Genomic DNA, 15716 nt, shown 5'->3' with positions numbered 1-15716 from the left:
TTGGTTACTTGAGGCTGAGATTTATCTTTTAACATCATCTCTCTGAACACTTTGCCGATTGAAATTTGCCCTTATAATTCCTTTATTGGATTAAGCTGCTTTGACCAACTGTTTAATCCTCTTAGCACACACAAAAATTTTAAAATGGCATAAACATCTCCTAAGCAGAAATATGCTGTCTAAAGACCACCTGTTGGTATGTCTTTCTCTAAGGCAGTGATTCTCAAAATGTGGAAAAAGCAAGTTGCTGAACCCATCTGTATATCGGCTTAGTACAGTTGCCAGTAATTCCATCTGCTTCCAATGCAGAGATAAGCAATTACCTATTACTTTTAAACACTATGTTGGGTATTTGAATACGGCAGACTGTAAGTGGCATGAGGGGGTGGGGAAAGGAGCACTGTTTATCATAGTACTCACTAAGGCACATAGGACAACTGGTAAAATTTTCCAAGAGGTAGAAGCCTGTCCTATTGTGGGTTTAAGGAAGGAAGTAGGTGCTCCAACTATCCATCCTTGCCTTCCCAGCTTCGGGCTGATCTTCCTTTTGTCAGTGACAGGATAGACAATCTGAGCATCCTCCCACTGCATGTGTGACTAGCACTAGATATAATGGTAATAACTCTTCTTGAATCATGGCTTGGCTGCATCTTGATCATCAAATGCAGAGTAGCCTGGTCGCTTTGGGTGTCAAAGCATCGTTGGGACAGCCATTATTTACACAGAAGCAATCCAGACCTATGTCATCACAGAGTCTGAGTACCGTATGAGTCAACATGGCTGCGGAGCTTGCTAGGTCACAGGTACCTGCACACTCACGAAAGGAAGGATAAGGACTGTTTGAATTGGAGAGCCCTTACCCAATTTTCAGGCAGTAGCTGCTTCTCATTACTGGCCAGTTGCTGTCAGATCTTCTGATTTTGTTTTTAAGAGAAACCAAGAAATTGAAAATTGTAAGTGAATCTTTAAAAAAAAAAAAAAAACAAAACACTTGTAGGCTAAACTTAACTTGCTGCAGTACGGATCCAGACTTCAGGCTGTGGGTGTGCCACCTCTACTTAGAGAACTTTTCCTCTAGTCCTTTTATCAGAAATGGGAACCTGATCCTCAAAAACAAAGGCGTAACAGCTCAGTCCTTTCATTCTTAGTACAACAAAGTTTAGCTCTCCCTCCATCTTTACAGTTAACAGTTACTTAAAGAAGTACATAAACATGGCTTAATATGGGCAACATGTAAACATGCAGGTGCTTGTTCTCCCTTTCCTAGCATCCAAGATAAGATCATCATAAAAAAAAAAAAAAACACCTTAACTCTTGGAAAATTCTTTACTCTGGGCAAAATGTGAGCCTCCATAAAAAAGGTTTTGAAGCAGTACTGCGTGAATTGTTGCACAAATATTGGTCATGTCTAAAGGCAGTGTGCTTAAAATTTCTTTACAACCTGTTAACAACCTGGAACTTAAATCATAACTAAATTATCTTGTCTTATTTAAAAATTAAGAAAGAACACACAAACCCACCATTTGGAAAACTAATACTGCCAGTTCTCTAATTCTGGTTCTTTTAAGTTTGTAGTAAAAGTCGAAGTGCTTACTCCCTTAGAGCTTTCCAGTCTCCTACTGATATGGTAACATGTATTACAGCTTTACATCCAACTATTGCTTGTATTATATTTGCTCTACCTATGGCATACCAAGTTATATGAAGCCAGTCCTTTGAGAAATGAAATACAGTAGTCAAATTCAGAAGGAATTTGACAGAGAGTAATACTCTGTGACAGAGAGTATACATGCATAAGGCAGTCAGATGATATGATATTTGAGAACGTGTGAAATAAAAGGCATGTAGCATCGGTGTAGTCGGCTGAGAGATGGTACTGTTTGACAGGACCAGCTAGGGAACCATCAGGGAAAGATTGCATAATAACCACCAAGTCATAAATAAGATCTTCTTCAAGAGGCTGGGGGTAAAAGCAGAAGGTAATAGGACATGTCATAGAACTCTTACGTGTTTTGGGTTTTGTGGCTATTTTTTGGTGCCATTGAGAGTATCATCCTATGAGAGGAAAAATTATGTTACTACAATAGGCATATTAAATATATGCATGGAAATATCTTTATTTTAAAAGGGTGACAGTGACAGGTAGACAGGAAGATCTACATTTGAGTGGCTCTTGCTCTTTTATGAGTTTAACCGAGTTTTCTTAAGCAAATTGATCCTAAAGAGGAATTTAAAGAATAAAAATGGGGATAGCATGCCAGATGGGTTAGTGGGAGGGTTTTCAAAGTATGTGAGAATGGTGTAACAAAATCAGAAATGAAAGTGGGAAGATTTTAAAAAGAAAACTATTGAATAGAAACAGCTTAACTTTTTAAAATACCACTGTTCATACAGACATGTACTGCCTAGGGGCTTCCCTGGTGGCACAGTGGTTAAGAATCCGCCTGCCAATGCAGGGGACACGGGTTCGAGCCCTGGTACAGGAAGATCCCACATTCTGCGGAGCAACTAAGCCAGTGCGCCACAACTACTGAGCCTGCGTTCTACAGCCCATGAGCCACAACTACTGAGCCCGTGTGCCACAACTACTGGAGCCCACGTGCCTAGAGCCTGTGCTCGGCAACAAGAGAAGCCACCGCAAAGAGAAGACTTCGCACCGCAACGAAGAGTAGCCCCCGCTCGCCGCAACTAGAGAAAGCCCGCGCGCAGCAACAAAGACCCAACGCAGCCAAAAATAAATAAATAAGAAATGTACTGCCTATATAAATTTCTAAACAGCCTCTATCCAGAAGAAACTAGTACATACTTTTAAAAAAATATTAGCAATTATAGTTGCCAAGTAAGGTCTTGGTTCTCTAATAATCATGAACTCAAGACACAGTTACATAGACATCTTTGTGATATGTTTTAAAGATTTTATGATAGTTAAGGTGTCAATTATATTGGCCCTCAGAATTTTTATTAGTAAGGAAGTTTTAGTACAATTTTCGTTGAACTGGTTTGGAAATTACTTATAACTCAGTTTCTCAAAAGTACCAACTTATTTAATTGCATTTAGATTCATTCCCTTTCAAAAGCTGCTGAAGAAATAAATGGTGCTCAGAGCTGTTTACACTTGTAAATGCAATTAAAATTGTAAAGTCAGTTGGGAAACTCACTGGGATCTCTGATAATAGCAGTGGTTGTTTCTCTTATATTTGAACTGATAAAGTGGAAAAAACAAAATCACTTCAGGAGTTTATACAATGACACCTATATTGCTGATACAAATTAAGTGGGCTAGGGCCTCCCTGGTGGCGCAGTGGTTGAGAGTCCGCCTGCCGATGCAGGGGATACGGGTTCGTGCCCCGGTCTGGGAGGATCCCATATGCCGCGGAGCGGCTGGGCCCGTGAGCCATGGCCGCTGAGCCTGTGCGTCCGGAGCCTGTGCTCCGCAACGGGAGAGGCCACAACAGTGAGAGGCCCGCGTACAGCAAAAAAAAAAAAAAAAAAAAATTAAGTGGGCTACTCACATTCTTTTCTAGATTAAAAAGTAATTTGTTAAAGTATACGAAGTAGTCCGTGTATTAAATTTTTTGTTTCTTCTGCTACTGCATGGGATATTTTAAACTATGTATAAGACAAACATTTTCAAATTGAACTTTAAAACTGATTCAAGTTTTAAATTTTTAGTGAGCTAAAGAAGTTACAGGTAAAGATCTGGATGAATGAGCTACAGTTTACATAAAATAGCCTTCTTGTATATTCACTGTATGTACATTTCTAATGAAAATATGTAATTGAGTAGAAGTTCCTGATTTTGTATGGCAGATTGAATGATGCCACAGGAATGCCATTTCTTATCAGTGCCACTCATTAGTTCTTGGGACTAATGGCACGTTAAACTATAAACATAGGAGTAACTTCACTGGAAGATGCCTTTAATTAGTTTCTGAGAGCCTGGCCTAATTGCGCATCCTAGTTACCTTGCTAGGATGGGCAAAACTTCATGGCAGTAGACCTCAAATAATAACTGGTAGTAAGTTTTAGGTTTGTTTTTTAATATAATTTTAATTTTCCTTTATTCATTTAATTTTCCTTGAGTATTCGCGATGTGCCAGGCACTATGACAATAAGGATGCATATAAAACAGATGGTCCCCTTTCTCACAGAACTTACCTTCTAGCAGGGGATAAAGGCCAGTGAAGAAGCAACTGTACAGTCTGGTGTGATTAACTCAGATGTTACTGGTTAGAAAAGGCTTCTTTAAGAGGAAGTGAGAACTAGACGGGATGGTGAGGAAGACCCAGATAATGTAGTGGGAGTAGTAATGGAGTGAAGGAGGATTGAATATGCTGTACTGCTAGACTTTGGGGGGAAAAATCTGTTAAGATGGACAGTAACACATCTGGGATGGGGGTGCAGGAGGACACCCAGGTTTCTTCCTTGAGCAGGTGGTGGTACCAGACTCAGGAAGAGGATTGGGTTTGGGTGGTAAAAATGGAGGAAGAGGAGTGTCATTTAGGCAGGGTGAGTTTCAGAAGCCTATGGGACATCTAAGTAGAAATATTTCCCACATTCAGAACTCTTCCTGACATGACTTTTTTTATGTCTTTTATGGGGGATTTTTCACCTGAGCGTCTGAATCGGAAATTTATTTTACATTTATGTATTTGCACAGTAAATTGAATATTGTAGTTCTCTGACTTGCTGTTTATCTCAGCAGATTACCAATATGCATATAATCGTGCTTACTGGGCTCCAAGCATTCATTTAGGGATTTAAGTAAAAGTTAAAAAATTATTTCTGGAGGACAAAAAGTTATATTACATGAATTACTAAGAAGCAACGTTGGGTAAAGATATCTGTAAAAGCCCACATTATTCTTCAAATAAACATCTATTATACTTATTTGTTGTTGAAGCTGTGGGGTACATCAGGAAATTTGTTGTTTCATATAATTTTTTATCTTTTTTAATACAATTTCTGAACATTCCAAATAAAATTTTAAAAACCCAAAAAAACAAGGGCTTCCCTGGTGGCGCAGTGGTTGAGAGTCCACCTGCCGATGCAGGGGATACGGGTTCGTGCCCCGGTCCGGGAAGATCCCACATGCCACGGAGCGGCTGGGCCCGTGAGCCATGGCCGCTGAGCCTGCGTGTCCGGAGCCTGTGCTCCGCAACGGGAGAGCCCACAACAGTGAGAGGCCCGCGTACCGCAAAAAAAAAAAAACACACACACACACAAAAACACAAAATATAACAGCAAAAAATAATGCCTTTCTGTAGCCTAGTTTAGAACCCTTTTTATATGCTGAAGGATTTCCTTTCATACATAGTAAAGGAAAAACAATTTACAGTGTTTAGATTCAGCTAAAGCATTGCTACATGATTAGTGCTGCGGCGGTGGACCGAGTGAGAATGAGACTGTTTACTGTTTCAGGGATTGGCTAGCCGTCTGCCTCATCTTAGGGCAGTGAGCCCTAAGAGAGTTTATAAAGAGTAAGGAAGCTCTTTAATGAATCCTCCAAAGTTAGTAAAGTAAGCAAGCTATCAGGTTCTCTCTGCCTAGCAGTAAGTATTAGAATCAAACAGCAGAATGGAGGTATTTCTTATTTTGTCTATAATTGATACTAACTACCTTTTTGTCTTACTTATGATATGAAACATGCATAATAACAATACTTTTAATATTTTTATTCTAATCAAGGTTTGTGAACTTCCTTTTTATGTTAATTTACCAGGTTTTAAAATACAGCTGTGAGGTTTTGTGCTTAAATACTTTAATTCTGCTGGAAATTTGACCCAACCAGACAATAACTGGTAAAAAATGTATACACACACAGTTGCAGTACAGGTACCAAAGGGGTAAATAAAACGTGTATGAAATTCTGTTTAAATTCAGTTTTTACACTCAGTGGAAGAAACAAGGCTGAGATAGTTGAGTTTACCTGGTGAGAGTCGTTGGCTCTCGTCTGCTTAGACTGTTAGTGTTTAGGAGGTGTGCCCCATAGCTTACTTGTGAGGGAACTGACAGCCCAGTTAGCACTGGTTTTGGCAGTCTTAGCAGGACCCACCATTGGTTGATGTTATGTCATTTTGGAACAAATTAGTATTTGCAAGCACTTTTATACCTGATTTAATGCCATTAAAGCACAAATACTTCATTATCTTAGTATTTGCCAGCGTTTGCAGTTCAGTTAATAAAATTGTTACAACTTCAATTGTTAAAACAAGGGGTGAATACAGAATGTAATTTTTTCTGACGAAATCAGCTAAAACTTTTTTTTAACCTAGCAGCTGAGTGGCTCTCCACTTACTCTGTTTTCAAAGCTAAGCAGATTTAGACTGCTTAATTCTGGCAGGCGTTAATTTTCAGTTCCACATCCCTTATTCACCTTCAGTATAAAAGCACTACTGTTTGACCTTAAATGGTTTGAACTTATGAAAATGTATGAATGTATTCTATATTTCGAAGTGTGTTGTGTATTTGAAAAGGTATTCTGTATTTTAAAAAACAATTGAGATAGTATGCTTAAGCCGTACTAAAAAGTTTGGAAATATAAACATGTAATATGAATATTTCCATTATCTATGGTGCATAATGAACACTTGTGAGTTCAAGAATTATACTGGCTATTGTATCTTGGTAGACTGAATGTGTTGCTATATGAGTAATAATTGTGTGTAATGCATTTCTTCTAGAGATAAAATTATCTTGATAAAGTTTTAATAAGTATCAAACATGTGAAAACATTTTAGATGCTTTTCTTACTTAAAAAAATAAACAGTTCATCGACTTTTTGAGGCTTTTATTAATGTGTATTTTTCTGGTTCTGGTTTATCTTTCCCCAGTAAAAACATAACTAATAACTTAAGTTCATGATTCACTGTGTTTTTTGTTGGGAAAAAAATTGTCAAGCATTTCTCTTATTGAGCCTATAATAGAAATTTTTTTCAAGTGTGTACTTCAGGAGGATTAGTGAAGAAAGCACTATAATATCAAGGCCAAGATTCTGTAAATGTAAACTGCTGGTTCAGTAGTATTTTTTAATATTATGCAACAACATGCCTCTGGGCTGAGGTTGAAATTGAATCATTAAGCCCTTAGAAAGGCTTTACTATTCATAAGAATTTAATATTTCTGCTATTCAGAATTTACTGAATAGTTAAGTTGAAGCATAAATTATTAGGCTGTATTTTATATTAATACCAATATTCTTCAGCATTCTTCCTCTGATTTACAAATTATCAGTGGCTGAGTTTTACTAAGATTTGTATTTCTTAATGCACCTTATAAAAAACAAAACTGTCTCAAGTCTTCTGTTTCTTTTTTTTTCTTTAGGAATACCAAAATCTAATCTCTTGCACACCAAATCATTAAGGGGCCATAAAGACTGCTTTGAAAAATACCATTTGATTGCAAACCAGGATTGTCCTCGATCTAAGCTTTCAAAGAGTACTTATGAAGAAGTTAAAACCATTTTGAGTAAGAAGATAAACTGGATTGTACAATATGCACAAAATAAGGATCTGGATTCAGATTCCGAATGTTCTAAAAATCCCCAGCATCACCTGTTTAATTTCAGGCATAAGCCAGATAAAAAGTTACTCCCACAGTTTGACTCCCAAGTACCAAAGTATTCTGCAAAGTGGATAGATGGAAATGCAGGTGGCCTCTCAAACTGTACACAAAGAATATTGGAACAGAGAGAAAATACGGACTTTGAGCTTGCTGTGTTACAAGATTCAGGTGCCACTTTATGCCACAATAGTGAATTGTGGCCTCATAGTCACAACCATGAACAGAAAAAAGAAGAAACAGTCTCTAATCCAGAGGCTAATGTCCATACCCAGCATCCACATTACAGCAGAGAAGAATGTAAGTAAAAATAGGGAGAAAAGGTAAAGGTTGGAGTTTTGTTGGGGTTTTTTATGTTTTATATATGTGATGTGTCAAGAATTTTGCTGTGATATTATAGATTTGGTAAATACAGTATTTAAGTGACAGGTTCACCCTAGCAAAAATGAGATGTCTTAAAACTCTTTGTCATTTCTTTGGAATATTCCTTAGTATGTCCTAAACCATTGGAATTCTGCAGTCCCATCATTTGTTTTGCCATTTTAAATTATTAACGGAATGGAATCAACAACTGTGGATTGGAAAGTTCAGGGTTCATATAGTTTAGAAGTACAGCCTCAACCATTGACAAACACACACTGGCACATTGCTAATCCCTACAAGACTAATTGGGGGTGGCATTTCAAAAGCAGAAATCTGACATTTCACTAAAGGCCAAAGGTAATGTGTGTACTTGGAAAAAGTGACTCATTCAGTCTGCATATTATTTCTTCAAAAACTCATAGGAGCTAAGATCATTTTAATTGACTTAAAATCAAGTGATCTTAGAGCTAGAAGGGCCCTTGGGTATATTTTTATAAAACTCCTTGATTCTACATATGAATTATCTAAGGTTATATAGCTAGGTAGACAAATTGATTTTTCAAACTATTTCCACAGCACTTTAGTGTTTTTCAAGCTACACATCATGAAGCATGTAGTGCTTAAGCAAAATCAACTTGATGGGTAGTGACTAGCACTTTTTAAAAACTGAAACAGAATGAGAAATATCAGAATCCATTGGACCTAATGCTAAGAATTTTTCAGTGAACCTTTCATTACAGGTGGAGGTAGACTGGGAGTGAAATGTTTCTTACTGTGGGTTGTGGTCAGAACTTGAAAACTCAACACTTTAGGAGTTAATGAATGAATCTTGGGGCCCTGCGGAATGTTATGTGGGAAGATAAGTGCAAATATTTCTTTTAAATAGGATATTGTGTTGGTGGTGTAGATAACTTCTTTTCCCAGGTTGTCATGGTAATAATGAATATATTTTCATGTTTCAGTGAATTCGATGACTCTTGGTGAGGTAAAGCAACTGAATGCAGAGCTCCGACAACAAATACAGGGTAAAGACTCAGTGTCAGTGCTTTTTACATGTGCAAATTTTGATACAGAAAATCCCCTGTTAGCTTCATCTGCATTTAAATTATGGGATTAGAACCTGTTAGAGTTTCCAGAGCAAAAATAATTCTTCTTATTCTTCTTTATGAACTGCAGGTGAAATAGGTTCTTTTTTAGGTGAAAAAGGAGACAACAACTTAATCTCTACCTCTTACTAACACGTTTTTGACTACCTACTATTGTACCAGGCACTGTGCAGGTGTGCTCCTTAGCAGTTCTTTTAGGCAGGTGGTATTGGCCCCGTTTTTTTTAATTATTATTAAATTTTCCAAACAAAAATAATCAGAATAGTATAGTGGAACCGTTGACCCATCTTTCCCAGTTTCAAATATAATCAAAAGCGTAGCTAATTCTCCTTCATCTCTGCGTGCACCCATTCCCCTCGACCCACCCCTGCCTCCAGCATGGATTATTTTAAAACAAATCCCAGACAACATTTTGTTTTGTCCATAAATAGTGTAGGATTTTCTCAAAAAAATAACATTATTTTTTAGGCAATGACAACCTCTATCACATCTTTTTAAAAAAACGGCTAGTAATTTGTTAGCATCATCAAATAGGATGCTGAAACAGTGTTCAAATTCCCCAACTGTTTCTTTTTTTTTTCCTACAATTGATTTCCATTTAGGTGAGGAGACTAACTGCGCTTCAGAGACATTAAGTTGCTTACAGTTGCTTTAGTTGCTTAGAGAGATCATGCATTCAGTCAGTAACAGATTAAGGATTCTAACCCCTGTCTTTAACTCCAAAGCTAATAGTCTTTCTTGACCACACACCCTCTCAGAATAATAAGATAATAATAATAGCACTTTATATTGATCAAGTACTTATTCTGCTGTAAGTACTTTACAAGTGTGATCTTATTTAATACTCAAAATAATTCTGTGAGGTGCTTACTTTGTTTATCGAGGTTATATATAAGAAGAAATTAAAACATAGTTTAGGACTTCCCTGGTGGCGCAGTCGTTAAGAATCCACCTGCCATTGCAGGGGACATGGGTTCGAGCCCTGGTCTGGGAAGATCCCACATGCCGCGGAGCAGCTAAGCCCGTGGGCCACAACTACTGAGCCTGCACTCTAGAGCCCGCGAGCCACAACTACTGAAGCCTGTGCGCCTAGAGCCGCACTCCGCAACCAGAGAAGCCACTGCAATGAGAAGCCCGAGCACTGCAACGAAGCGCTCACCGCAACTAGAGAAAGCCTGCGTGCAGCAACGAAGACCCAAAAACAAATAAATAAATTTATTTAAAAAAAAAACAGTTTAAGTTACTTGCCTGAGACTCGTGAGAGTTGGAACAAGGATTCAAAACTCCGGTAGTCTGATTCCAAAGCCTCTTACGGGGGTTCCAGACCTGGGTATTAATGGGCACTTTACTGTCCATAAGTCATTAGAAATTGATTGAACCTGTTTATCTGTTCAGATTGAGAAAAGTATCTCAGAGGTAGTTGTAACTGCCATTTCTGCTATGCATCCCTGAGTCATTGCTTGACTCTCAAGTTTCATTTGATGGAGAAAAGAAAAACAGTATTCCAGTTGGCTATGCAGAGCATACAACTTCCTAGGATGATCAAAACACAACCGTTTCCTTAGTTTCAAACTACTTTCATTGCAAACATTTGCCCAGTGCATTCATTTTAATTAAAGTACTTGAAATATAAATCATAGATTAGCTTTCTGTGTACTAAAAATGGAACTACTTTTTAAATCTTTACAGAAGTTTTTGAAGAGTTAGCCCACCAATTGCAAGAAAAAGATTCTTTGGCCTCAGAGCTCCATGTCCGCCACATTGCCATCGAACAGCTTCTCAAGAACTATTCCAAGTTACCGTGTCTGCAAATGGGACGAACGGGAATGAAGTCACACCTACCCATAAACAACTGAACTCTAAACTTAACACGGCCTTCATTTTTTTGGCCTGCCGGGCATGCACACTTCGAAGAAGCTGCAGAAAGTTATGGTCAATTATTTTATGGTCATTAAATTTGCAAAACTTAAGGCAGTGTTTAACATCTTTGTCAAATAAAGCAGATCATTACACTCTAGTCTTCTAGGGTTAATCATTTTGGTTCATTTGGGAAATCTTTTTTCCCATAATTACTAAACAGCCCTCCTTAACTTTTACCACATGTGACTACTTAAATATACTGTTAGAGTGTGACTTTGTTAAACATGGTTTAATGTAATTCACCTGTCAGAACAACAGAAGGTTAAAGTTCTTAGGTTAGTCTAAACTACTAAAGATAACATTTAAGAGGTAAATGGAATTCATAATATCACCTCTTATTTATTGAGCAATATTTTAATATGAAAATTTTATATATAAAATAGTATTTTAGGTACCTTTTCATTCTGTTTATAAATGTGTATTTGAATGGCTCTGTATATTATATTTACACTTTCATGTGTGAATGTTACCCATATTTCAGATCACTGCATTTTATTCTCTTAATAATGTTTTTACAGCTGTTATCTTATTTTCCAAAGATAAATGTATTTTGGCATAGAAATCTATCTAGGTGAATTGTTTTCACTTCTAATAACTTATGAAAGAGGAATTAATAACTTTTTAAAGCAAGTATACAGGAAAATAAAAGACATTATTTTTTTCTAACAAAAACAGTTATGAGTTCAAGAAGAAAATGCTAATCTAGTGTCTGTATGTCAGCTTGTCTCCATAGAAGTAAAAGCCTATTCTACATCATTATTACTTTCATTCCAATGACTTTGATGTGTTAGATTTGGACAGAATTTAAGTCAAGTCTCACTTCCAAGTCAAATGTAATGTCTATCTTCAAATATAATATGCCATGAAATTGTTGTCCTACCTTTGAAAAACATTAAAACCATTTTGTGTACCACTTAAGATAAAAGTCCAAGAATCCTTCAACTGTCCAAATTCTGTTATCAACATCACTGAAAGGAGTGCCCAAAGAAAGCATTTTCTAAACTTTAGAATCTAAAGGAAAAGAGAAGATTGCTAGTCACAGAAAAACAGAACTCTAATTCAAAGAAAAGTCCGTTTTTAAGAGGATACTTTTATTGCCTATCATGTTTCCAAAGAGTTACGAACAAATAGTTTGTCTCAAACAGCTAGATAAGTTTTCAAATAATATAGTAAAAGCTATAACCAATGCAGAATTTAAAAGGGCTCTAAATTCTGTTTTCAACTGGTACTTAGAATGTATTTATGAGGTAAGATCCTTTGCTTGAAAGAATCCACAGAAAAGCCCATTAACTTAGCAGTTTCACGCATGAAGATATGAATAACTTCTGCCTTAAATTTGGCAGCCTGCCCTGGTTTGGGTCAGATTTTAGTCTTGAACACAAAGAGTATTTGACTAAGCAAAGAAACACCTCAATCCAGTAGAAAACAACTTTTTGTAACGCTAAAATGTGTTAAATTTGCCTGAGGATATCAATTGATATCTCACTGATTTTGTTTTCTTTGAAATATCACATAACTACTTTTCAGAGGGAGCTTCTGAAAGACGTTTTCAATTTCTCTCAATCCTTTGAGTCACCCAGAATGAATTTAAAATCTAGAGAGTGGGGATGCATTGCCTTAGTTTTGATAAGCTTTAATTGAATGTGTGCAATATCAAAATCTATAAATTATAAGTTGAATAAAGACATTTCCTGATGAAGCCGATCAGTATCTCAGTGCTTCGTTGTTATGGTCAGATTTTCAAATTTGACTTTACTCTTTTTTGGCATAACTCATTAAGAATCTTCCCAGCCAGGGTGCTTGTACACATTTGTGGTTCTATTTAGATCACTTAGGGACAGTCGTAAAAGTTTGGGATGTGTTGCCTTTGATGTAAGTAGTAGCTTGTTGCCAGAACATAAGCCATATGGTGCAGTCCCAAATACAACAGTGTTATCCAAAGAAAGTGTTTGCTTATTTCTTAGAGTTTCTGGCAAATTTATAGCATTACTAATGAGTTTGGCACAATTGGATGGGAGCGTATATACCAAGGTCTTAATTGAGGACTCTAATTTATTCCATCTAGATATTTCTACTTAAGCCCTTCAAAGGCAAGGTGCTCTTAAAAAATACCTGCGGTGCTGGTACTCGCACTAGTACTTAATTTGGAAGGATATCCTAGTTAAAAAATTTTTTTGAAAAAAGTATTTTGCACAGCAGTTTATCCAAACATTTGGTAAACTTATTTTATATTCCTATGTTAGTTTTCTTGAATATTCAATTACTGTATATGCTAAAATAAGGATAAGGGATAGAGTTGAGTTTTCAGAGAACATGAAATACCGCAAATACTGGTTACCATACTTGGCTATTTTTCTGCAGAGTTGTTGGTACTTTTTGAGGAAGTTTAGAAGAAAACCTCACATATACCTTTAGTTTCAAAAATGGTAAAAAAGAGATTGCTAATCAGCCATTATTGACATTTTCACAGCTTATATGATTAAAGGGAGTGAAATAAGACTAATATTTTTTCACTTTAGATTTCATAATTAGACAAGTTGAATTAAGTTTAAAACATCAGTTTGATTTAAAGTTATTTTGACCACACAAGATTGTTCTCTTTAAAGATTTAAAATGCTCTCAGCCTTTTATTTAAGCTAAAAACCTATTTACTTTGTGATTATTATCCTTTGATCCTAGTATTTAGTATCCAAATTAGTCTTTTTTTTTTTTTCTTAAAGGCATGCACTTAAGAGACCAATAATAGATGATGCATGCAGGCAGCAGGATAGTGTTTCTTTCCATTATGTAGTTGCTTACGCACAGTGTTGGAGCAGAGAAATGTTATTAGTTTTTCAAATTATATGTTCATTTCACCACAAAGTGCCCATTTTTATATGCATTTGAGGATTATTTTTAAAATAAATTAATGTTGGGAAGTGATTTCAGAAATATAGTCAAAATATATTGTTTTGTTGTTGGCATCTTGACAAGCATCTTGAGATTTCTCGGTTTTTTTATTTTACTGTATTCTTTACCACTGAAAATGGTTTAAAGTTCATTCTTTTTTGTTTATGTATTTTTTTTACCTAGATGTTTACAATGTTGAGGCTTTCAGTCAGTTTTTGCTGCATTTGGGTTTTTTTTTTTAATATTTTGGGATGGATGTTTGTGTGTTAATGTTTACCAGTCTTGGCTTTATTTTGTTTTCTTTTGGAAGAAATCTGCTAGTGTTATTAATGTTGTAAAATGTAATACAAAATGTATATGCTCAAAACTTCAGTAGGAACTTTTAAAGAAATTATTTGTGTAGCTTAGTAGGAGGTTCAGGTTAGTGACCATAAAATTAAGTTACGTGACAAAAAATTTTCAAATGGTACAGTGTAAAGTTCTTGTAGTGTTATTTTTATGCTAAAGTAAGATATGTGAGTAATTTTAAGTACTTAATAAAAAGTTTAGTACTCTACAAATAGATTTTTAAAAATATCTTTTGTTCAGATGTGGCTGTAAAGCAAAGATAATTGATTTCATTTCAGTGTTCAATTGCATTTTTAACTTTAGGTTAGTGGAAATAATTATTTGAGGAAATTTGTGGTGGTGGGGTGGGAGAGAGTTTATTTACTAAAATAATAAGGTAATAAGGCTCTGGCACAAGTAAAGGTATCTTGGAGGAGGGCTGTAATACTGTGCTTGGAATAACAAGGTTCTGTCCAGCGTCCTAAGTATTTTCATTCACTTCATCCTTTCATAACTGCCCTTATGATAATGTAGTCTAACCTATTAAGCAGCTTGGTCACCTTGCTATGCACCATATCATAGCAAGTCTCTAGCGTTGAGATTTCTTGAGCACCTAGTTTGTAACATATGCTTTTCCTATTCTTTTTAGTTTAAAATAATCCAGATTACTAATGCATTTCAGTGATGTTGAATTAGTCCACAATTTTAACCTTACCAAATTAAAAACAGATTTAAAAATCATGAAGATGAGCATTGCCCTCCACCCTCCCTTCAGAAAAAGTGTTAGTTGAACTTCCCTCAACTGCACAGAAAGCAAAGGGAATTTTAGTAAATGTGTGTTTCTTCTTTCAAACGTGTAGAATGTTTATTTCCATTCTACTGCCTCCAAAAGAGGCATTTTAGAAAGTGTTCAGTAGTGACTTCTGTTAAATGCCATTCATACTTTTACAATTTGTGTGTGTGTTAATCTTGCTTTAAACTTGAGTAGAAATTCGTACAAAATTGTCTAAGACCTTTGAGAAAAGAAAATGAAGCTGCAGTGATGAAAACCAAGTTGGTTTCAAAAAAGTTTATTTAGACATTACTTGGCTGTTATATTTTCCTTTTAAAACTGCAATAATTTATATATTTGTATTGCTCTGCTTTGGAACTGTAACTACATATGCTTGTTTACTATTTTTAATTTTACAACAATAAAATAAATATTTTGTTATCTGCTAGCTTCAGTGGATATTTTTGTGTCCGTATATTTTCTTTAAATTATTGACCTGAATGAAAAGTTTTGTTTTTCACGATTAGGGAGTCTATACTTAGAATTGTTATCTAACAATTTCTTAATTTTTTGTGAGAAACTTTCTTTGATACTTAATATTCCCTCTGTCCCAAGAGTTCAGAAGCAGAAAATAAGATTCCTGTGGCTTTCTAGATGTCTATACAACTTTTTAATTTGGAGTGTACTTTACATACAATACACAGATTTTAAGTGTGTTGTTTGAGTTTTAAAAAGTGTATACAACTGTGTAACCATCCCCTCTTTGGGCCCCTTTCTAA

The 15716-nt window shown here is 35.9% G+C and overlaps 1 protein-coding gene across 4 annotated transcripts in view; it reads left to right on the top strand.

Annotated features, from left to right (window-relative positions):
• Nucleotides 1–15378, top strand: part of LOC309806460 (protein EURL homolog) — a 31975-nt gene extending 16597 nt beyond the window's left edge. For all 4 annotated transcript variants that reach the window (XM_082625315.1, XM_082625314.1, XM_082625313.1 and 1 more), the window contains 3 exons: nucleotides 7324–7860; nucleotides 8886–8948; nucleotides 10719–15378. In XM_082625315.1, coding sequence (XP_082481441.1) covers nucleotides 7324–7860; nucleotides 8886–8948; nucleotides 10719–10885 — 767 coding nt within the window. In that variant the 3' untranslated portion in view covers nucleotides 10886–15378. The remainder of the gene's footprint in view (nucleotides 1–7323; nucleotides 7861–8885; nucleotides 8949–10718) is intronic.
• The last annotated feature ends 338 nt before the right edge of the window (nucleotides 15379–15716 follow it).

This window comes from Mesoplodon mirus (genome assembly GCF_964341445.2).
Source record: "Mesoplodon mirus genome assembly, chromosome: 6".
NCBI lineage: Eukaryota > Metazoa > Chordata > Mammalia > Artiodactyla > Ziphiidae > Mesoplodon > Mesoplodon mirus.
Note: the sequence above shows the minus strand (reverse complement) of the source record. Positions and strands in the feature narration are given on the sequence as shown.